Source organism: Rhea pennata, chromosome 1 (assembly GCF_028389875.1).
Source record: "Rhea pennata isolate bPtePen1 chromosome 1, bPtePen1.pri, whole genome shotgun sequence".
NCBI classification, from domain to species: Eukaryota; Metazoa; Chordata; class Aves; order Rheiformes; family Rheidae; genus Rhea; species Rhea pennata.
This window is the reverse complement of record NC_084663.1, coordinates 64,170,880-64,195,686: the sequence shown is the minus strand read 5'-3', so window position 1 is coordinate 64,195,686 and position 24,807 is coordinate 64,170,880. Positions and strand designations below refer to the sequence as shown.

The window sequence follows — 24,807 nt, the reverse complement described above, 5'->3', positions numbered from 1 at the left end:
AGAAGTGACCCTAAATGCTGTGTTTATTACCACAAAGCAAGTCAGCAACGCCTGTTAAATTGCCCTTAGAGTTTTTGGGGGAAAGAGAAGCTAAAACACAGGAATATCTCAGAAACAGATCGTTTCAATTAATTTCACATATATGAGTGGCCTGACTTTCAAAAGTGTCACTAATTGCCTGTCATTCAAAAAATGCAAACACTTTAGTTAATTTGCATAACACACACAAATAGATGAAGATACTTCTATAGTCTTAGGCAAATTGCTGAGTCCTGCACACTCCTGCCATAGAGTAATTAGTGGAGAATAAAACTTGTAATGGAAGTTTCAGATCTGGCTTTGTGCTGCAGTTTTAGAGACCTGGCACAGAAACAAGAATGCAGGAGTCAGGGTTAATCTGGCTCGAAGCCACCTCTGGCTCTGATTTCAGCTCCTGGCACAATTTTGCCAAGTCCACCTGTCCCTGCCTGCCCATGGGCATCAACATTGCCAGGAATCTCAGTAAAGCTATGTGCTACATCCCATTCCTCATGTATTTCCGTCCCACACACCCACCTCTGTGCCAGCACTGCTAAATGCTCATTCAGTCTCAGCTACTGAGGCAAACTTGTGGGTTTTAGTACTCCTTTCCCAGCACAGAGGAGCAGTAGGCAAGGAAATAAGAGATAACTTTCCTCCCTCCATCTTTGAATGTTGTTAAGATTTCAGATTTCCCCCTGTAGTCAGGGGACTAGGACATACACGCAGGATGTGACAGACCTAGGGCAGCTCCCAAAGAGCCACCCATCTCTTCTGTCGCAGGTGAGTGCCCCGCTCACCTGCTGCTTGGCAGTGCCAGAGGCGGTATTCTTCCCCACAAAAGAACTGTCGGATGAACGAGCGAACCTCTGCCTGAAGTGGGCTAAATTCAGCCCACTTGCAAGTAGTTTCTATTTCAACAAAGCAACATTTTCCAATAGAAAATGTTTCCCTTCTAGTTCAAGGGGTTAAATGAACATTCACATCAAAATATTGCTCCCAGGCTCATCCAAACACTGAACTTTGTGGTTCTAAAATATTAAACTAAAAAAGCTCAGAAGATGACCTGTTTTCCTATGACTATGCCCTGCCTTGAGCTTTTCTTGAATGGTATTTTGACAATTGCCTTTCCATTTTCCAGCCAGAGCAGAAATCAGAACATGCAGATATCTAAATAATAGAAGAGAACTAGGGAAAGTTAGCACAGGTTTGACTTTTTGGAACATACCACAGTCAACTCAGGCAAAGCAGTACTTGTGTGATAGTTTAGACCAGTTATTTCTATTCTCTTTGCAAGAGAACAGAATCTCTCTATTCAACCGGAATGTAAAAATATGACCGGGATATGAATAAATACTGCCTGAATGCATATTATGAAATGTCCTAGGGTGAAAGCTTGGACGTACTATGTATTTTAATATGTGCATTACCTGTGTATGAGAGCGGGATGTTATGTTCATACACATGTCCTTAAGCTCTAAAAGCTTACTAGTTTGGCTTTGATACAGCAGCTTTGTACTGAACAGGAGCACATTAGGAACTGGTCTCTTCTCCAAGCAGATGGCAGCTCCTTATGGCAGGGACAGAGTACATGGACACAGGCTTGCCTAATCCTGTCCAGTGCTTGGAAAACTAGGATCTGGATTTTTTTTGGCTTGCTTCGACTCTTACATATAGATAGCAAATACACACAAACACAAACATACATACTATCTAAAACTGCAAGATTCGTTTCTTTTCCAGCCTTTAGTGGACTGAAAGCCTAGAGTGCTGGAGGATGTTCGCCCTATAACTATAATGGTGCTTCAAGTAATACACACAAGCCCAGAAGAATGCAAGCTCTCTTTCTGTCAGTCATCCTATATCACCATAGGAAACCCTGGTAGCTGCTCTTCCAGCTGCACCAGAAGTGCCTTTAAATTCACTGGGAGCCCTACATCTGCTGTTTCCATGCTATAAAGTCAAAAAGTGGGATGTTCACATCCCACCGCGGCTCTGTCAGCCCCACTGTTTCCACTGTCCTTTTCTTGCTTAGTGCAGTTATCAAGTGCTTGAGGCTTGCAGAAAGCAGTACCACCTAAAATTAAATTATCAAATGTCATTTTCTTTTACTCAGATAAACAGAGAGCAATTGTACAAGAACTGACTATCTTGGTATGTTCCCCAACCTTCTTGGCTATAGAGCTGCTTTATTTCTCAGCACAGATTCTGTTCCTCACTACAGAGGCTGAAGTAAGCAAGCAGAGATGGGAAAAAAAGAGAAAAGAAGGAAAAAAGAATGAGTTGTAACAAGAAAGGAGAAAAGAAGAAAGAACTCTGCTATTTTGGCCTTGGGATTCAGACAGAAAGAGGGGGAAGATTTATACCTCTTATGGTAAGCAACCTAATGAAAATAGATGCACCCAACTATCTGTACTCTTTTAATAACAATTTTATCCTTTAAACAAATTCCAACGAAAAACTTATACTCCACTTTGAAAACTCATTCTCTTCCCCTTATATACTGGAAAAACTCAAAAGGCTTTTTCAAGTTCGACAGCACTAAACTTTCTACACCACAGTATGTAGGTCCCTTTGACAAGCACATATACTCTATTGCTTAAAATCACCCCAAGGAGAAGCGAAGAGCTGGACTGCTTGCATTTGCCTTTTGATGAGTGGGATGCCAATCAACAAGCAAGATATCTCTATAGAAGCCAATTTGTAGTCTCATGGTGTGTAGGAGTGTTTTGCATGTCACTGTCTGCCAAAGCAATTTGTCAGCAGGGTGAAGTTCCTCAGCTGCACATCAGGTATTGAGATGCTGCAAAAAATCATTAAGAGTCTTCATTCTGAGGGCTGGGAGAGGTGGGTGGGAAAAGAGGAAGCTAGAATCCCATCCTATCCACTCCAGGGATCTACATACTGAATAATACAATTATTTTGTAATAAGTACTGATGAGAAGAAAACATCCTACAGGATGCAGTACAGGATGTACTCGATTTCCACCACATACTGAACAGGCAGAAGCATAGACCCACCTCATCAGATGTGCCTACTGTTGTTAAATCCCCTTAGCAATTGAACATCTCAACACCAAAGGGCTGAAGACTTAATTTTGGAAGAAAACAAACACTATTTGCATTGCACTTGCATATGCAAATTAGGCTGTGCATATGCAAATCAAAACCTAATTCTAATTTTTTTCTTTTCTAATTAGATTTAACAAGAGTAAAGCACAGGACATTGTCTTAAAGCTCAGTATCACCAGAAGCAGCTTGTCAGCATGATAGGTCTACGTTCTGCAAGAGCCAAGTTCTAATGACTGCCACAGAAGTTTTAATAAATCAAAAACATGAATTTTCTACACACTAGTTTTCTGTAGATGTGGTCAGACTTCAGCAGTGGTGACAGACATCAAAACTCTACTAATTAAAAGGGGAGTAAGTGATTAAATAAGGTTTTCCATGGATTCAATCACTTGAAAGAGATAGTAGAAGTTTTTAGTGGTTCATACTAAATGATTTGCAGAACCATCTTGTTCTCACTGTTTGCAGATGTCTTTCAGGTCTGGCAGGTGTAATCATTATATAGTCACAACACATTCCCTCACATAAAAGGGAGTTTACATGGTAACATTTTCCCTAGTCCTGTTTCTGCATTCTCTGTTGTCAGAGCAAAATGTCAGGATTTTTCTATGCCCAGAACAGTCCCCGAGACAGTAACAACATGGCTGAAGTGATGCCAAGCCCCTCTGGATCCTGAGTTCGGACCAGCTCTTCTCATATTTATCCTCACAGATACAGTGGCTGGATTTGTATGCATAGGATATATTCAGGATATACCAAAAGTATCTCATTTATGCTCAGATACTCCATAGTTATTTTGCTCCATTTCATGCTAGCTAACAGAATCATATTCCCAACTGAGAAATCTGAAGGGATTTGATGAAAAAGAAAAAAAAGAAAAAAAATTAAAAAAGGAAAAAAAAGAAAAAAAGAAAAAAAAGAAAAAAAAAGAAAAAAGGAAAAAAAGAAAAAAAAGGATGATGGTCTGCTTAGGGCCAGTCTTAAAAACATATTTTAGTGTCCACATTCTTCCCTATCCCCCTGTAATTTTAACATTGTTTTCCTCTCTAAACTGTGTTCCTTTTTCAGCAGGTCTTCACATAAGCTGTATTTATTATTCCAACATGTCCTGGAACTCCTTCACCTGTCCAAGACAGCAGTGAACACCACAAGAACTAGAAATATTGGGGGAAAGCAGAGACGGATTAAATGACAGTTTGGGAGAGGCTCAAGACTAACCTGTGAATGCATATTTTTCCAGGTGTAAGTCTTTTCTCTAGCTTCATTATAAATCATTTGAACAGACCCATATATATCCCATATATATAATAGGACTTGGGGTTGCTATACAAACAGCACAAGAAGCAAAAGGAAAATATCTTTTAAAATGCTTATATAAAAGCTGAACACTAAAATTAGCTTCCAGACAGTAGCAGTTATTAACAGCAGCAGCTGTCCTTAATGAAACTTTTGAAATCCCACAGGATGCAAAACAGTACAGGGCACAGAGTGAGATATTTTTTTGCTATCACTCTAGAAAAAGAACGTATTACACTGGAAAGCATTTCTATTCACAGTGCTAGTGTCCAGATTGTTCTTATATTCAATGATTGTACCACAAAATAACTATTCTTTCTCTGAGTATCCTTTTCTAAAATAAGTATACAAAGGAAATAAGAGAGTCAACTTATTTCTGGCACGGATTGATTTTAAAAACACAGGCACCACACAGAAAAACCCCACACTCCTTTTTGTCAGCCAAAATTTCACCATTTTTTAAGAGCCTTGCTGTTTGTCAGACTGCAAAATTTTTTCTGGATAGCAACAAATGAAGCTTCAAAACACATTATTGAGGAATGTCAAAATTCTTTTACATTTTTATTGTTTCATGGTAAGTTTTTAAAGGAATGAGAAGGGGCAGATGACTTTTTTCTTTTTTCCTCCCAGAACAGCAAGTGTATGTCTTTAAGGTGAAGTCCCAAAGAAAAACAGTAATTACTCAGTTTTTCTACTGAAAATCTCCAAAAGCAATGAAGAAGGTGAAGTTAATGTCTTGAGGTATACGGACAGAATTAATACTCACACCAAGAGCATAAAATATATGAAAGACTATTCACCATGTCTGGGCACAAGAGTGTACAACAATTAGCAGGTGTCTTCTTTGTCAAGAAAGTCTCCAGAGAGGAGGATACAGGAAGATTTACAGCAATAATTGAAGAAAAGCTTTCCTAGTAGTGGATAAATTGTAGCTTCCACCTGGAATTTATACAAGATTTAAAATATTGTGACCACATCTCGCTGACAATAGTGAGAGCTTTTAAAATGCAGGGCCAGATCCCACACTGAGATATATCAATTTTTCCCACTCAGTCTCGCTCTAGGAACCTGCTTTCCCTCAGAACAATTGCTCATCCATTTGCTATAGTCTTTTTATTTAAAAATGTTTGGTTGCTTCAAAGTGCTTTCCTTATTTAACTTATATTTACCTTTCTCTGAAGCATTCCCTGCTCTTTCACACCATTTTTCCTCGTCTTTGAGAACTCATCTTTCCCTTCACTCCCTCTCTTTTTAATTCCCCCTTCCTAGCGAGTGGTGGAGAGATGCTATAGGCAAGCCTTTCTCATGCTCCACACTAAGGCAGGAAGAATGGTGTCTAGAAAGCTATTTGTAAATGCGTCTAAGACAAAAAAGGAGAAAGAAAAGGGAGAAGGGAATAGACACTGCATTTTGTTATAACCATAGCTCTATTTACATCATAAGGACTACACAGGACTATACAGCAAAGGTGAGATGGTGGTTTATGCCACTGCTCAAATAAGATTTATCTGAAAGCAATCACTAGTCACGTAGCCTCGTCTGGAGCTTTAAACAATGGAAAAGCTATTTGTACAGGTGTACAAAGAGGTAGTTAACATATATGCACTTTACTCTTACCAGCTTAAGTTTGTAAACTTGAACTAAATCAAACAGCAAACTAATTCAGATTGTACTACCAAAATACACCAGAACAGCCTTCTTTGTAGATATTTAGGAGCTGATGCTAAGTTTTCCAGTGCAAGGGTTTTACTGAAACATCTGCATTTTTGAAGTCTTCACTGACACCAAACTCTGAACCTTGAAATCTTCACCTATCATTAGACAGCTCTGGCCGAGGATTTTCAAATGAAAGAAACCTCTTTATATTTTCTTAACTCTGTCACCAGATGAGCACTCTTTTTCCTTTCTACATGCAAACTTCCATTCTTGATGCTCTTCTCACGTTGTACCACACAGACATTTCTCATAGAGAAAAAAAAAAAAAACAAACAAGCAAACAAATAAACTTGTAAGGTCTGTACTGTCACACCGATTTCCTCTGCAGTGATCCGATTCTTGCAGCTCAGATAAAACACTTGACATTCAGCCTTTTCTTCTTCTTTCTCAGAAACTAGGTCATTACTGCCTCATGGAGCAGTGGCTGGATGGTATTACTAGCTAATTAATGTCCATTTAGTGCAAAGGGCTGAAGCCACCTTCAGCCCTTACAGGCATTTTTTTCTTTTTCTTGCTAACAGGACCAGATGGCATTCTGGCAAGCCTTCGTCCACCCTTCACAAGCCATGTACTCAGTTCAGACAATGCATCTAGCATCTCTGGAAACACATTACCTTAACAGCCGAGTAGACGTTAGAAAAGTAGTTATTTCTGCCCCAAACAACTGGAAAATGAATGACTAATTAAAAAAAGTAGAGCAAGCCTCTGCCAAACAATGGACAACTTTTCATTTTGGTATGCTGCTGCTTTTGTTCTTTCTCATCAGACAACAGGTTGACAAACACATGAGGAAGAGAAATACAAGGCCAACAAAAATATAAGGCAATGGTCACCCCCAGCTCACTGTACCATCTGATCATAGGATATGACAGGATGATGAACCCTCTCCATGGCCAAAGTTAGGAGTCTAATTACATGTTTCAGTGGAGTCAGGCCAGAATTCTTAGCTATTTTCAAGATCAAGTATCAGCACTCCGAGTAATTGTCTCCCTGTTGGTCCTTTGGATGAACTTTTCATTCTGATCTGATGTTGCTGTTAAGCTATGATCTAGCCTGGCTCCTACTTACTGCATCAAGAACTTAGTTCTTGTGTCCTTCCCTCTTCACACATTAGTCACATGTCAAAGAGCAGGCAGAAAGGGCAGGGGGATGGAGGAAAACATGAAATATCATTAATCAGATGCCACCTGAAAATTAATTAACATGAAACTCTCCTAATTAAAAACAGAAGGTTAATGAATTTTCTCTCAGGAAGACCACTGCCTCATAACCATTAAAATCAAAAATTTCTCTTTACCTCAACAGTTTGTGATCAGAAGCGATACTAAACATCCTAATTATTTTTAGATCACATATCCTTTTTTCTGCTTTCACTGACTAAAGTTATGTAAGGTATCAACTTGCATGCTTTGTCTTTTCAACTACCCTCCTCTCTTCTCAAAAAGCGCTACTTTGTCTTAAGAAAGTTATATTTATATTGTGATGAAGGAGACACTCCAAGCAGCCCATAGCCATACTATGACCAGCTGCAATCTAATCAGGTCTTAATACCTAAGGAGGGTCATTGCCAACTCTTGTTTGAAAGAGAAATGACCATCAAAAAACAACACGAGGGCATCATTTGACAGTGCTTCTTCTCACAGTGAATCATGTTATTTGTCTTAGTGGCAGGATATAGAATATTGTACCTTGAGCTGGAAGTGCTGTACAGTATTTCCGATCAGATATAAAATACTGTAAACTGATGACTCTCAAAAGATCCATGAGAGCTCCACACAAGAGAGAAGATATCACCTCTGTGCTTTACCATATTCCTTTTTGTAGAATTGTACTCTGACTTGCTAAAATCCTTTCTGCAAGTTTAATTTGAAAAAATGATTTCTGAAGGAAAAAAACTTTATTGAGAGCCTGTAAAGTACTTTCAATTCCCAACATATAAAAGGTGCTGTGTACGTTTGTTCTTTAAAACACCAGGTTAGAAAGGCATTTAGCTTGCAAAGTCAAGCATGAAGAAACGTAGAAATGCTCATATTATCTTAGCATCATGCTCTAGCTCTATCACACACACACACACACACACACACACACACACACACACACACACATTATAAAGTCTTTAATTACATTTCTATCTACTACTTTCTTTCACTGGACCCTTGCCTCAAGTAAATAGAGACTTGCTTGACATCCTTTTGTATTCAGTATATACTGTACATAGCCCCAGTGTTTGCTTATCCTACACTACCAAAAGTCCACATCAAACGTAAAATGATCTCTTGTGAATCTCTTGTGAGAATCTTCCCATAGCACCTGAGCTGCTTGTGACCAAAGATATTTACCCTCACTGTGCTCCTCTAAGGTTAGGTTGCAATACTATTTGTATTCTGCAGCTAGGTAAATGAGGGTCAGAAAAAGGAAGGCGCAAACTTTCCATTAATTTTAGTAATACAACCTGAGGTACACAGAATGCCTGTTTCTCAGACTCCAGCCTTTCACTGTCTTTCAAAATCTCACTGCAACAACCTCCCAGAAACCCACTCCATACACTTCACAGTAAGCACGCATAAAATGAGGAATCTGCTCTTACTGACCACTTGCGAAAGTTAGTTTTAAATCTGCATCATTCAGAAATTCTGTGGAGGAAAGGGAGGAGAGAAGTCAGTCCTCCACAGCAGCATTCAATTGCCTTAGCTGTAATAATACCTTATTTTCTTATGCTGCAATCCTCTGCCTCACACCTTCCAGCTTTGCAGCAAATGAGGTAGTGTCTAAACATACCTCAAAGCTTGTCCACCTGTATAAAAATAAGTTACATTAGCCTAAAACTCTAGATTCTGGAGAGAAATGGCCACAGATACTTTCCCCTATACCCCTAATTTGACTCTGTCTCCCTCTCCTCTTATCTTGCTTTTCCCCATGTTCTCCTTCTTTTTCTTATTATTCCCATTCTGATTTCTTCTGTTCCTTTCTTTCTCTGCTCCTCTCCAACAATCTCCACATCCGATACCATTGCCTCTCCCTTCTTATCTACTCCTATCAAAAGCCCCTGCAGCTTGACACTTTTTCATCTCATCCCTTTTCCTATTCAATGCCACCATTCCTGTCCCCCCTCCCCTCTGCTTGAGGCATCTGAATGTCCCCTATGCCCCTGTTCTCCAGATCCCATCCTCTAACCTGTCTCTCCAAGCTCCTGCACGCAATCCCTTTCTCACTTCTATTCCTTCTTCTGGCTCTTACAGTCTCTTGACCGTTTTTTCCATACAGCTTTCCTCATCTATCTTCATTTTACCATGATTACTACCTTCTCCTTTCTCCTTGCTACTGGAGATTAGAAGTTGAACAGCAGACCCACCAACCACCTTCCCATAGTACCTGTGGTCAGGCTTGCAGCTAGAATTAATCGCAGAGGAGCTCTGTTGAAACTCCTCCATCAGCAGGAACAAAGGGAAACTAGAGAATGGAGCTCTTGAACATAAGATGTCTCCAATGTGCATGAATAACCTCAACCTGAGGGCAAACTCAGGGGCACTTTTCTCAAGACAGCAAAGGGCATCTTCATAGTGTTAGAGTGTCATTCTATTAAATCTCCAAAACCTCATTGCAGTGCACTACCAGCACTAACACTTCTCAGGAAAAAATTGCTGGATTTTTTGTTTGTTTGTTTGTTTTTGAAGGAATACGTTTTCCAAATCTTTCTCTCAGAAACAACTGACTTTTTTGCAAAAGTTTTAAGTAAAAGAAAAAGAGAAAAATCAACCAAAGACTGTGTCTTATCACATAAAACTTGCCAAAACCATTAAAATTTAGGGAAGCTATAAATGAAGCAGTGCCTTATAGTAGGCAGTGACAGGCTTGCTTTATTCTGGCAGCTCCACTGACTTTGAATGTAATTAATAAATCTATCAGCTAACTTAATTGTTCTAGTTAAGCAACCACTTCTAGTCACACCTTGGTAAATAAATTCGTTCTTCTCATCAGTTATGGGTTAGTCCTCATGTTGTCACTACATCTCCGCGCAGCCTAAAAATATCTACTTATCATTTTTCTCCATGTTCCACATGCCTAAAATTTAAGGCCATATACATATGTACATATGTACGTATGTATGTATTCATTTCAACAAACTAGAGTTCACTGAAAACTGCATCTGAATTCACCATCCCTAACACTGTGAAAAGCACAGAAACAAGAACTGGCCCAGAATCTCCCAGGGTAACAGAGCATACCAGATGACCATTTAATGGTGGTGTTACAGAGGCTCTAGACTACCCTTCCTGACCACAACACTTCCTTCTCATCTCAGCAGTTTCCATTTTTCTTTAAATGTCCTTTTCCCATCAATCACCAGCTGTGCAGCAGCACAGCCTACTGTCTGTACTGCATCTGCCCTGGAGTACTAATCAGCAGGCACCATGCAACCTCACTCCATACACATCTGAGACAGAAGGCCTAACTAAAACAAGGACTACATGCTTGCTAGTTTTAATTTTTCTAGATAAAGCCTTTAAAACTTGTCCGTGGGGATCCAGATACAGCAGAATCAGAAACATAAGGAGAAGCAACGTACATGAATATTATGAATATGAGTTATGTACTGGGGGGGGGGGAGCAAAGAACACATCACTAGAATTCTTCAAAGCCAACAACAGCATTCGGACAAGCTCCTCCCATCTAAACTTCAGAAGGGATTACAGATCTACTGCTAGCTTTGAAAACCTCAAAAGGAACAAAAGGCTAAGCACCACTTCTGAAATAGGCCAGAAAACAAAAGATGCTCTTATGCAAACCTGAACAGAGCAAATAGGATTGCGGTAGTGGAATTTTCTTACATTAGGGAATGACAGTAGCAAAATAGCTGTTTATTTGGCTGACATCTACAAAGGTATCACTGGCTCAAGATCATATGAAAACTATTGCCTACACTTATGAAAGCAAGCACTGATTGTAGTGGTTTCTGCTTTTGGGCACAGAAACAGAGTTACCTTAAGAGTGAGTGTTCTGGTCCTTCTCATAACTAATTCCCATGAAGGCTCCTTTAACTGAAACATCAGGCATCCAAAATAGTTTATTTACTTTTGGAAACCTGGATCTACATTTTAAGAGTGTGGGCTGATGCAGAGAAAAAAAATAAAGGGAAGAATATATAATAATGGAAAAGAAGGACGAAATAAAAGGGAGGTACAAAACAGAAGAAGCAAAAGGACGTCTGTCTAGTTCACCATGTCAGCATATTTTTTTAAGCTTAAGGGAGCCACTAAGAGTTGTCTGTGGTGATGGTGATAGTGCAGCATCAAGCAGAGAAATGCAGAGGGCTCTTACTGCAGCATGTGTGTCTGGCTGGCGTCCTTTTGTTTGTCAGGTACCTCGTAGTGCGGGGAAATCTTGCCAAGGCCGCTATCACTCAGCATCCTCTTTCGAACCGCAGGGTTCCACCGATCTGATATTCTAAGGAAGGAAGAAGGAAGAGAAAGGAATTCACCCCTCAGAAATTACCTCTTGAACTCCAGTTTGAAACTTTCTTATGCTCATTTGTTCCTAGTATTTTTTCAGCCCACAGTGAGCTAAATTAGCTTAACTGGCTGAGTGTGGGATTGTTCATAAAGGTGAATAGGAGCATTTCTGGTCTTCTGACAAGGAGAAACAGAGACACTTCACTGTCATTCTCATGGCACAAAGGGCTTCAGGGCCTTATGCACTGGTATCACAGCCTTGGCTATGCAAAGAAGGGTTTTGTAACTTGATTGATACAGGTTTATGCCAGTGGCAGATTTACTCAGAGGGCGTGAGGAGGTTGAAAGGTGCTGAAGACATCCTGTAAGTCCTACTGTTAGCTCCAGGAGGCATGATGGAGCAGACGTTATTCCACTGCCCTTCTATCACTACTGTGGCTGTCCCCAAATCCCTACCTAATATCTGCCCTTTGATACATTCCCCCCATCCTTCAGAGTGCAGGAAAAGAAATGTCCAACTTTAATATGGCTGCTGAAGGGCAGATCCCAGCAACACTCACCCAGAGGCCTGCTCCACTACCAGATCAGGCATTCCTGGTGGCGTTCCCACCTGCTGTGACATTACCAACTCTGGATCCAGAATAAAAATCTCGTCCTGCGAAATTTCTGTCACAAAGTGCAAATGTTCCTGTTGGAGTGATATAAGGAATGAATAATGAACCTGCAGCATCACTGGTCTCTCAGAACCTATAAAAAAGCTAGGTGTAAATCAGTTTGTCTGAGGATCATTCACTAGAGTTTGCCTGTGTATTTATTTAAGTGCATGCACACAGACACACAATAATACCTGTCTCACTGAAGTCACCAACAAAGATTTTATTAATTTCAGTGGAAACAAGATTTTCCCACCAGCAAGCATCACAACCTCAGCAATGCTTAAAAGACCACTACTCATTGACTCACTGTCCTATCAACATCATTCACCTGAAAACTAGAGGTCTTCCAGAACAGCTGAAATTTGTACCCCTAGTTGAGGACTAGTGCCTCGGGTCTGTCCTCAGCTGATGGTTGATAGAATTTTTCATCTTTAGGAATTCTTTTCCAAACCTCAATTGTCTGTACGTTGTGGTTTTGTTGCATCTCCACTATCACGGTCCCTCTTCTCCTCGACTCAAAGCTCACATTCTCAACCCCTCTTTTCTGGTATTTCCTCTCTTAATTTAAGACACAAAAGTCTCCTTGACCTTCAAAAAACAATCAGTGTGAGTTGCTCTGTCTAATTAAATGAATGGACAGGAAACCTCTCACGCTTCATTCACTGGGACCACCACACACCATTGTTTTCTTCCCTACAGAGACACACAGCAAAGGGATAGGAGTGAAAGATGACAATTCGTACAGAGTCAGAATTAAGCAGTGTAGAATAAGCCAAGCAAAATCACATTCCCCAGTTTAACCTGGGGGAGTTTATCTTCCTCATCCTTGCTCTCCAAATATTAAAGTATAACTTCAAAGTAGTTACACGATTGTGTGTTCAGAAGCCCTTGGCAGGCTACATGCAGGCACTGAACCTGGGATCTCTAATCTAAAGCCATTGCTATTTCTATCTGAACCAAACAATCAGCTGTTTTTGCTAGGAAACAATCATATGTTCATATAATTCAGAAACAACTTCCATAGTTCTCATGAGGACAGGATACTGATGACCAGTATGTGAAATCAACAGTTTACACTTAATGCTGAGCCATTAATTGGCCTGTTCTGGCTACAAATCAGGAACACCAAAAGCTCTGTAAAATTTTCAATTTGCCTTACAGAAAACATACTCAAATTATCAAACCTATACTGTAAGTTTGAATCCAATGGACTCACACAGGGCTTCTGTGTTCCCTGGAGTACTTGGTGAAGCTCTGATCATAATTCTTAATTTATAATATCATATAAATTTCCATAGCCATTGTACGACACGCACAAAGGATTCAGATTTCAAGTGAGCTAAAAGCAGCAGTGAAAAGATAAACTCAAGAATTCTCTTGTCATGCAATGTCCTTAGTAAGGCACGATAACAAAAAGAAATCTAGAAAATTTCAATTTGTACATCAGATTGCTAGTAAACGAAAGGGAAGATGATCAGCAGAAATAAATCTTCAGTGAGTTTAGTGAAAACATGAATTACATCAAATGAAAATGGCCCAAAATATTTCTTTACTTTTCACAACACCAACAGAATTTTAGACTACAAATGAGGAATGACAGATAATTAATTTTAAGCTGCATCTGACATAGCTTTAAAAACAGTCTATAGAAATAGTAACAGAGTTGAGATTTACCTGAGATCTGTCAATGCGGTAAAAACGATCAGCAGAAGTTGCTGCAAGAAAGTGAAAAAGAGCAGCAGTAAAGAAACTGGTCTGGGCAGAACTGGAAGAACAAAGTGGGCTGAGCTAACATCAGCACCACGTAAGACAACTTTTGTGTCAGTTAAGTCACATTTGTTTCATAAGAATAGAATTTGATTCATTATGTCCATAGTCCTATCTCATTAGATGGTGACTTTAAAGTTAGAGTTTAATAAAACAAAGATAATTGAAATTGTTACCTTGAAGTAAGTAGTCAAAAAAATATGAAAACTAGAGTCCACAGTTAAAAGAATACTTACAGTAAGAAACTGTTACATTGAAAGTATCTAACAGAAAGATCTGCATTCTTCCAATGAGAGTACAACAAGTGTATCCTAAAATTGATGAGTCCAATAGAATCAGTTCAGATTTTGAATCTATAGACCAATAAAATGCTTGGTAACTCCTTGTAAAGCAAAGCTTGGCCCACAAATAGTGGTTCAGAGTTACAAATACATTAAAGGAAAATTTATTCTACCCAAAGCACCACATGAAAAGAGGAGTGATTCACTAAATAAAGTATCTATTATGAATCTTGTCACTGCCAAGTGATTTAGACCACTAAAACCATAAGTATTTTATGACCTACAATGTACTTCATCAAATGTGATTTCTTTTAAATTTCTGCTTCACATTTAATTTGACCAGTGAAATCACAGATCTATTCATTCCAGCGTTTTGACACAACAGCACAGTGATGTGGCATTGTAGTTTTTGGCACTGCAAGGGAATACAAAATCCCTCATGTCAAAAAATGAACATATCTACCCATCCAGCACTCTCCAAAAAACAGATTCGCAATACACTTTATATCAATTTCACTCATGAGAGACAAGGAAGAGTAGTTAGAAACTGTCAAGGAGAAATTAGTTTTGTTTAAAATAATAAAAAAATTCAGTCTCTACATGCTGTAGCTTTTGCAAAAGCAGATGACATTCATTTTGGTTGTTAATTCTAGTGCTCTGGAGCTTGCTGTAATGCCCAAATAAGTTGTCTGCTTTGACAGTTTGGGTCAAATAGAAGTGCATCTCTCTGGAGAGTTACAGAAAGTGCAGTTTTTCAAGATAAGAGAGAGCCATTTTCATCACCTAAACACCATAGTATTTAAGGAGAAAAGGGAATGAAAAATGCAACTTTACCAATAGTGTTCTGGTGCATTTCGAGAGTATTTCTAGAACTAGCTGTACTCTAAGCCCAGGTACTGCCATGCAGTAAGTGCTGCTCATCACAGCAGAGACACTCATCAGCCATGTTCATGGAAGAACATGTCTCCTTGGGGCCACAGCACTACAGCAAATATTTTGAATGCTAGTTGAAGGTCCTGTTTCATTTTTCAGAGGGGAAAGGGGGGCAGCCAGCTCCTTCTTTTGCCTTCTCAGTACAACAAGAAGCAATGGTTACTCTTTCATGCTAATATCCTTGGATGGGCTATCTTCCAAAGGCATGTCAGAAGCAAGCTGTATGCGAGGCAAAACAGAAGGGAGGTGCACTTACCATCTAGGAAGCACCATCTAGGAGAGAGCCTCTGAACAGAAAGTACTCTTGGGAAAGAGCTTTCTTGGTCCTGGATGGAGGAGGGAAATGACATTTAAAAAGATACCCCCCCAAAAAAACTGACTGTTTTTTTTCTCTAAAAGAGATTTTTTCCTAGTCTTTAGTTTTCTATTTTTTTCTGCTGACATTGCACAATGTGTAAAACTACATAACCGAAAACCACTGGATCTGTTCCTCATTGACAACAGAGTTTTACTGTAATATAAAAAAACAGTAAACTGATGTGATTAGCTTCAGCCACATCCTTAGCTATCCTCTTTCCTTCAGCTCAGCCATATCAAAAAGCTTTGCATCAAAAACACCTTTCACAGTTGTCTACAGTCCCCCTTATTTGTGGAGACACAGGAACAGAGAGATGAAAGCAAAGGTCAAAGATACACATCAGGAACAGACATCAGCCATAAACTGTAATTCTTAGGTTTGTTTCTTGTGTGTCTGACAGCTTCCTTAATTTAGCTTAGTATTTTTACACTGTTTTCCACCTCTATCAGTCTGCCACTCAGAGCAATTTCCTGCTTTGCCCAGGTCAGTGCATCCCAAATGCACATAAGCATAAAAAGAGCATGTTTTCTGCAACCAGAACTGAGAGTGCACAGGCCTGGGGACCACCACTGTCCAGGCAAGCAGTTGTCCTACACCAACTTGTTCCCAGTCCGGCCGAAGAAGCCTGCTCCTTTGGAGCCAGAGAATGTTACTTCAGCAACTGAGCCAAATGACTAAGGAGGATTGAAGTCCTTCTTCCTCACCTGTACTCAGAAAGGAGTCAAACAGGCTGCCTCTTGCTTTTTCAGCTCTCACTGAAAAATGGGGCAAAATGGATCTCAAAAAGCAGACTGTGGTCATGGCTCTGTGCCACGGTGCCTGTGGATGGCCAGCCAACTTCCTAAAGCCACTGGAACACAGTGTTTAAACACAAATCAATTTGTACAAGACAAAATGCAACAGAATGGATCGTGAGCACCCACCTAAATTTCTATAGGGTCAGATTTTATCCTTACCTACAATTTAAGCAGTAAAATCAGCAGGCCTGAAAATGATGTCAATTTGAGCATATACTGGCTCAAGAATAATGCTTAAGCTCAATCAGCACTTAGCTCCTCCTTAAACCGCCAGACTGTGGAGGGGTGAACCAAAGCACAAGGCAAGAAAGCAAATTGTAGTAGCAATAAGGAGGCAAGGTACCTTTGGGAAAAGTATTGCTCTGATGGAAAGTGTTAAGACATGAATAATGTATACTGAGCATATATTTATAATGTGTGCACATGCATTTATAATATGGACATAGAGTGGTGAAAATGGACCAAGATACAATGTTTCCTCCCTGAGATTTGTCAGTACAGCACACAATAGCCTGGCACCTTCCCTGACTGCAGGATGCAGGCCAAACAATTGTCTTATCAGGAACAGTACAGCTGCATCAAGTGATTTGTTGTCTGAAGGTTCAGCACTAAAGAGCAAAGGCTGGCTGAGAGAGTGAGTTCCAAAGAGACTTCAAAGAAGCATGGGTTTACAGGTAGAAGGGACAAAAAGGCTATGATTGTTTAACCCCTAAAACCACAGAAATCTACCCAGCAGCTCTTGTGTCAAAGTCACCACTTCAGCCTTAACTACAGCAGACCTTTCAGAAGCTCTTGGTGACACAAGTGAGAGATTCCAAGTGCCACAAGACCAAGCCATTCCCTCAGGCATCTGGCACCACGTGCATGGTTTGAAAGAGGAAAGTAGGGTTACTTTGTATACAAGAACAGGGAAGGTACAGAAACACCAAGGCAGAGTAAAAAAATGAATGCTTGCAGTGTAACATGCGTTTCCAATACACCTGGAGCATTCATATAAACACTGCAGAGTTTGATGTTTCTTATATATTTTCCTCTACTTCTACTGCCTAGTGTTTACATCAGTAAAGAAACCTAGAAAAAGTTATTTCCTAACAATTTGTCTTACTGTTTTGCAAGTCTGATATATTTCCAAATTATTTCTTATCTGGGTAGCCATGTGTCAAAGAAAGTTAGGAAACAAATGAAGAACGCATTCATAGAAAAATTGATGTTTCATGTGTTCAATTCCACAGGCTGCACAGACATGAGTCAATAGGACTGTGAGGAAGAAGCAGGCTGCTTTCTTCAACATGGGGAAAATCTCAGAGAATGCTGAAGGAAGTTGTCATTTTGATCTGAATGGATAAAACAATTTCCAGACTGACTACAGACGAAATAATACCCTCATATGTCAAGAGGCAGCACACATTGCTCTTTGATGCACAAAAAGATATCTGACACTTTTGCAGCTCTCTGAAAAGGAATGAGGTCATGCTTATATTGTACATATACACACAACTTCTGGCTTCCCTAGAGTCCTGGTCAGCAGGACGTCTGCATGTGCTAGGTATTGTTTACAACCAGCTGTGATGATCAGTGTTTCGCCTTTTGATGGACTGTCTCATTTCTCAGCCAGGTGAATGCATATTAGTGCCTGGCATGATGCTGCTACAAGTTGTTAACATTTTTATCTGGTATAACATCAGCTTTTGCAAGAATCATCTTATTAGCTTCTGCCCCTGGCTTTGACTGGAACCATCTATTACTGGCTTTCCTCTTTGGTTATTCAGAATGGAAAAGTAAAGATGGCTCCAGACAACTCACATGGTGCCTCGGTGCCCTAGAATTTGATACTTTGCTATAGTCTTGGCAACAGATCTTGTCTGAAATGCTACTGCAGCAAGTTACGGAGCTTGCTTGACTACAAATAAATAAATAAATATATCTTTTTCAGATGCATGATGGCATCTATAGCCATCTCCACAAAAATAAAACAGCTTCAGTTCTCTCCCACACTTAGACAATGTGGATTTTACTTGAGCCCACATATCTTGCACTCATGTACAGATTTTGTCTCTAATCTCTGTGCATTACAGGAGGACTGAAGAAGAGGGAACACAAAATGCCATTATGTACAATATTTCTGCTCGAAGGGGCCCAATGACATGTTGCAGTGGTTTAAGCATCAGATTTGAAATACACGAGACAAACTGTCTAGAACCTTGGATCCCTGGGCCTGAGTCATTTTTGGTCTTCCGGTGCCTCCTAGATATTCAGAGCAGGAAATTATAGTCAAGCTATGTCTTCCTCTAATGTGAGTTTATGGAGCTGTGGGATGCTTAGGTATACTTGTGTGGTAACTGAAGTGAGATGATCAAGGGCTTTCTGAAATCCATTGGCTTTGCTAATGTACATGCAAGCATACGCACAAAGCTTTATGCATTTTACTATTTACCCCACTACTGGAGGAAAAATAAGGACTAGGATGCAGAGGACAAAAAAAAAAAAAAAAAAAAAAAAAAAATCCAGAGTTAATGGTATATGTTAAAATGGTAGGTAGTACAAATAGGAGACAATATGAGTAAAAATCTTAGGCCTAAATCAGGACATAATGCTGGAAAAATAAAGAGAGGAATAATTCTAGTAAATGTAAACACAAATTACAAACAGCGTATGCTTCTGCCAAGATTTCACTACAGTTCAACAGCAAAACTAGCTTGAGAAGTCTCAGTCCCACAAGTATGACATTATATCCATTAAACTTGTTAGAGAAACAAAACAGAATGAAAAACAACTCTAGTATCATTTTTCTAATTTGCACCTGGGCCTGCTGATACTGTTTCTGCTGACTCTCCCTGTTTTGAGCTGTAGAGGAACCAGGCAAGAGAACTGCATTTATGAGATCTAAAAGATACCCATGACACCTTATTAGTGAGATAAAAATACATCAACTCAAGAACTTTATTCATGCTCTTTACCCCCTGTTTTCTCCCTTTCTGTAATTTATTGTGGGATACCAACAAACACAGAACAACCCTCAAATTAACCTAACAAGACAGTCTGTAGAAACTGAGAATATACCCACGTTTGAAGAATCCAGGAAAAACAACTACTGAAGACAAAACACAGAGGGAGGTACATTCAAAACCTACCATCATAAAATATTGACAGTATGTTAGAGATTTCACACTGATGTGCACTAGAGGAGACAGCCAAGCCATTAATTTAAATACTGCTATAACTGTAGAGGTTAGAGCCAAGTATAAGACTGACTTCCGACTTTTCATACCCTGTTATGGCCCTCCCCACGTAGACCGATTTAGTTCCTTATTTTACCTCAGGCAGTTTCCTATGCATGAAGCAGTCAGCAACCACTTTGGTTAATTTATAATGAGCGGAACAGAATAATGCATGCTGTTTTATTAGCCAATTCACTAGATACTAACAGTGCTCTAAAACTCAGTTCCAGGCCAGTGTTTGATACAAATGTCAAGAGCATGAGGTTAAAATTGGACAAGGAAAAGCAAACAAACCAAGAGCTGGCCTGAAGAAGATAACTTCAGAAAAACATGCCAAATCTGCATTTCCTCTTAGTGTCTTCCTGGGTTCAGGGCATTTACAGGACATATTTATCAAATTGGAATCTTGCCTCATCTAGATAATCATTAGGACTCAATAAATGATTGGCAATTTCAGCACAACGGGTTCCTATCAGTTGGGTCCCTTGGTGTTTTCTTAGTGAATTAATCCCTGCTAATTATAACAAGATTTGTGTCGTTAAATCTAGGAAGAGGTAATCAATACTACGCAAGCTTTAATGTCATACTCCTGGGCACTGTCTCAACTAAGACTTGTATCAAATCTCTAACATCAAAACAGCTCAGTAGCCGGTGCAGTTTGAGCTAGCTCACATCCAGTTTAAGCACTGTGCAATGCAATGGACAACAAGCAGTATGCGCTCTTGAACACTACTTCCAACAGTAAAACCAAGTTCTGTAGTCTATAAATGGTACAATATAGTTACAAAAGGCACAAAGAGCCCAATTTTAAAAACCAGCCATGTTACTTGTGAACACAGGTAGAGCCTCCACGTTATTTACAAAAGACAAGGTTCTGTGCAGGATGGATTAAAAGATGCTCTGAAGATTATGTTAAAGTAGTAGATCACTGTAGTGCACAGAATTATTTACAGGCTAGGCCTGTTAGCACATCTTTTTACTCAGTAATAGGCTTTATTGCTATAGTTATGCAATATAATGTGTTATTGTTCAGTTTCTCAGAAAAAGAAACTTACTTTGTCATTTGTCCTACAGCAGGAAATGTTTTTCATTCACTTCAGGACACAAAGCACTACTGTTGTAATACTACTTTTATCATCATGCTGTTCTAATTTCAAAGACAATTCTGTAGAGTTTGCAAGGAAAAGGATTGTCCCAGGGAAATCAGAATGAATCTCCAAAATGTGAGAGTGAACAATAATCAGAAATTCATCTGATATGTATGCTAACAAAAAGAACAGTCTGGGTGCAAATACAAAAAGTGCAGTTCATGTTGTTAAGCCTGTCTTCATTCTGCACTTATTAAAAGGAAAGTATTTCTTACCTGATAATGAACTCTCTGTGTAGCAGAAGTTACCGACTGTAGGTCCTAGTAGAAAAATTAAAGATGTGACCAAATGACCAATGACCAAAGAAATTCAAAGTAATATAAAAGTTGTTTGCATTCTTACTACGCAAAGCAGTCAGGTAAATGTGATAAAATAATTTTTCAAATATTTCTTAGTGCATTAAAGTATATTAAATAAACACCATTGAATACTTGTGGAAAGCTAAGAAAGTTTACATTTGCAAGCACTTAGTCCATAAAAAAAACCATTTTTTTAAAAACTAATAAGGAGTATATGTTAATGGATCTTTCCATATCAGGGACTTGTTTGTTCCATGAAAAGAAATTCAGAATATTGGCAATAAAGTGATAGCAAAGAAGCTAAAAGCCATAAATCTTTTTAGCAAATATTTCTGAGTAATTAATACATTAAAGAAAATCCTTGTTTTAAGGCAACCTCATGTCAGAAAAGAGGGTGTATCAAAATGATCATACTTTAGTAGGTTAAGGTATCTAGTTAACTTTAATAGAGATTTTGTCAAATAGCTTTAGCTCATGCCATAGCCTACCAAAAAGCCTGGCCTACAGATTATAGTTCGCCAGCTGGCATGCAAGTAGGTACAGTGCCAAAAGCCTTGGCACCTCCATTCCCAACGAGTGGGTCCAAGCCAAATCAAGCAAAGGAAGCAGTCTGCAAAAACACAGTTCCTCCTCAGCTGCTAAGGATAACTCAATTAGAAGGTCTAGCCCAGTTTCTCCTAGGGCTGTACTGTTCTCCACCCTGTACTGGCAGTGTTAAAACTGTCTGTACTGATCTGAGACCACATTTATAACATGCTGAGAATATAATTCAATTTTTTTCTTTGTAAGTTTCTATAACCAGATGCCTCAAATATATGTCACCTTACAATATGAAATTCTATCTGATAATACCCTCACAGGGGATCTGAATGTTCAGAAATTCATTTGATGAAGAAAGTCCTGGCTGAAATGCAAAAATGTGAAAGCCTGTAGTCAGACAGTAAGGCCCACATTCAGGCTGTAAGTGGCCGAGTTTCCAAACCACAGGGAAGTGAGTAGCCTCCAAAAAGTTTAAGGGGGTGGATCAGGCTTTTAGTTCTCGTGGTAATTGAGCCATCTCTTTAGAAACCTATGTTCTTTCCTCACATTTGTAAATGTTGCTGAAAGATATCATTAAAGGGTTAAAAAACAGTGGGAGGTATGATACTCATAAAAATCCATCAGTTTTACCACTAAATGCACACAAATTTAAAATTATTCAGGTAATGACTAAGGGGGCATTCGGACACTCTACCTCCCAGACTGTATTGTAGAATAAACTCTCATAAGGAAAGTTGTTCAAAACAGTAAGAGCAAATCATTAATAGCTGCATGAGTACATGCTTTTGGAAATATCTAGTTCATAATTGTCATGCTTATTGGTGTATCAGATTACTCTGTGACAGTATTACAGAATTCTGTTTGCATAAATAGACTCACTCCAGCATCACGATGTTTATCCTTAGATAAGAGACTTTCTAATCACTATTTTGCTTAGAAATTTGTATAACTTCAAGAAGGCTTGTAGAGAGTCCTGGCATACTGTTTAGATTCAAGGATAAGTAAACACAGCCATCTATGTCAATTTTCTTATCATGTAAAATGGATTCAGTGTGACTTCTCAGTTCCTATCTTGCAAATACTGTTCAGTGCTATTCCCACTTTTATTACTGCGTCATACTTCACTGCAAAGTTTTGGTTTCAGCATTAGACAAGTTGTAACAATAGCTATTAGATCTCTGCACTCAGACTTGGAAAAAGCACAAGGATTAACAAGTGATATCCAAATTCACAAAAACTCACCTCTTGTAGACGGTCAATGTACATACGACAGGTCTCCAAGTCACAATCTCCTCGTACAACTATAATTCCTAAGGGAATGGCTGGGCAAGCAAAAACAAAGAAGAAATTCCTTATTCCTTATCCTGAAGTCTCTTAACTTTAAAAGAAGATTTACAATATGTTTTTTTTTCTCATTTGTCATGACTAAAGCTTTCTGCTATCTAAATTTTAAGAGTCACTTAAAAGCAAGAACATATTATTCATCATTAGTTTCACTCATTAATAATTAAAGTTTCTGGTTTTCAACCGTTATTCATCTTGAAAGAGTAAAAGCAGCTTCTGGTAGGTAGTGTACTTCATTATCTGATGTCAATATCATTTACATTAATGCAAGGAAAGGAACATACCCCAGAACAAGAGTTCGGGGGAATACATTTGGGCATTGACATTACAGTGTTACTTTATTTTTCAGGATTCTTACGACTATAAAAACTATTCAAAATAATGAAAAATAAAATAAAAAAAAAAGATTTTTTTTTTTAATTCTACCAAGATGTTGTTGTAAACTATATATCTGGGATTTACTTTTTTTTCCCATGGCAGACTTGTTATGAAACTGCATTGACTAAAATGAAACTATAGGTCTGCTTCTGTTTTCCAGCCTGAGCTTCTTGATTCACTGACATAAAGTTATGGAGTATAAGTATTTTATAATTATATCTTTACTTATTTTTGCAGGAAAAAAAATCCAACCAAATGAAACAGTGATATCCCTTAGCTACGTCTTATGATAGAATTTATAGAAAAAGGGAACAAGTGATCAGCTTCAACTTTGTCTCTCCGAGCTGAACAACCATAGTTAAAAAGTATCCCTGCAATCACAATCTGATTTGGGAGCAAACTGTCCAGTAGCTTTTAAATGAAACAGACTTCGTTCCATACACACACAAAATTGACAAAACATCTCCCTATTTTCTTTGGGAAAAAAAATAATAAAAGAGCCTGTGAAAAAGGAGCAAATAATTCTCCTCAGCTGAAGGCTGCATTTTTAATAAGAGGAGCTTAGTTTTCCAAAACCATTTTTTTTCCTGGAGAACATAAAAACCAAAATGATCAAATGAGAGGAAAAGCACATATGAGCCTACAATTAAGGCATCAAGAAAGCTACCTACTAAGATCTCATTAAATATAAAAGAAACAAATAAGAAAAATCTTGAGTACCTGAATTTCTAAGACAGAATCACTGAAGAATATTTTCTTTCTCCCTAGAGGGTCTTTAATTGAACAATGCCCCAAAAAAGTAAGGAAGTGGCGAAGAAAGCAGCAGGAAAGAGATTTAAATATATGAAGTATTCCAGGAGGAGAGCAGAATATGAATGTCATAAACCATTTTGTTAATTGGATAACAAGGAGCAACAAAAAGTCACCGATAGTATGGAGACGAACAGAAAAACCAGCTGCGGCCCCTCCTGTCATTCTGAAGTTGTTGATTAAGAGGTATTTATCTACTGAGAAGCTCTTTATTTCTTGTCACTATCTTATTCCCTTAAGTTATGAGAATAAAGAGGAATGTCTCTGAGGCTCATATTATTATGGTCCATCAAGGCTAGAAGCATTAAGAGAATTTTTTAGTGGCCTCAGCGAGGAAAGTAGAGAAGCACCAACTGAAGCCAAAGTCAATATGGGCCTCAGAGGCCAACCCAGGGCACTGGGAGTCCATCAGCCATGCTGCCAAGATTGGGCTCAGAAGGCAGTTCAAACAGCAGAACAGCTATGAACCTGGGGAAACCAGAAGCAGGAAAGAGAAGGCAGAGGGAAAAAGGAGAAAATAAAAAGGAAGAGGCAAGGAGACCAGGGAAGGAAGGAAAAGCTCGCACTTCTGAAGTAACACTGACATCCAATAGTGACCCCAATCCACCTGCTCTTTTTCAGAAAGGCCAGAAGGGAGCGATCGCTGCTCATTGTGGCCCATAAGACCTTTTCATTACAAAAGAGAGACTGTGAAACAAGGCAGTGGAACAGGACAATCACTAAGTTTCC

At 38.9% G+C, this 24,807-nt stretch overlaps 1 protein-coding gene across 2 annotated transcripts in view; it reads right to left on the bottom strand.

Moving 5' to 3' along the window:
• Window positions 1-24,807, bottom strand: part of DGKI (diacylglycerol kinase iota) — a 114,392-nt gene that overhangs the window by 38,239 nt on the left and 51,346 nt on the right. For both annotated transcript variants that reach the window (XM_062569976.1, XM_062569984.1), the window contains 6 exons: window positions 22,789-22,868; window positions 20,923-20,967; window positions 15,443-15,512; window positions 13,880-13,920; window positions 12,110-12,237; window positions 11,419-11,544 (listed from right to left, as the gene is read on the bottom strand). In XM_062569976.1, coding sequence (XP_062425960.1) covers window positions 11,419-11,544; window positions 12,110-12,237; window positions 13,880-13,920; window positions 15,443-15,512; window positions 20,923-20,967; window positions 22,789-22,868 — 490 coding nt within the window. The remainder of the gene's footprint in view (window positions 1-11,418; window positions 11,545-12,109; window positions 12,238-13,879; window positions 13,921-15,442; window positions 15,513-20,922; window positions 20,968-22,788; window positions 22,869-24,807) is intronic.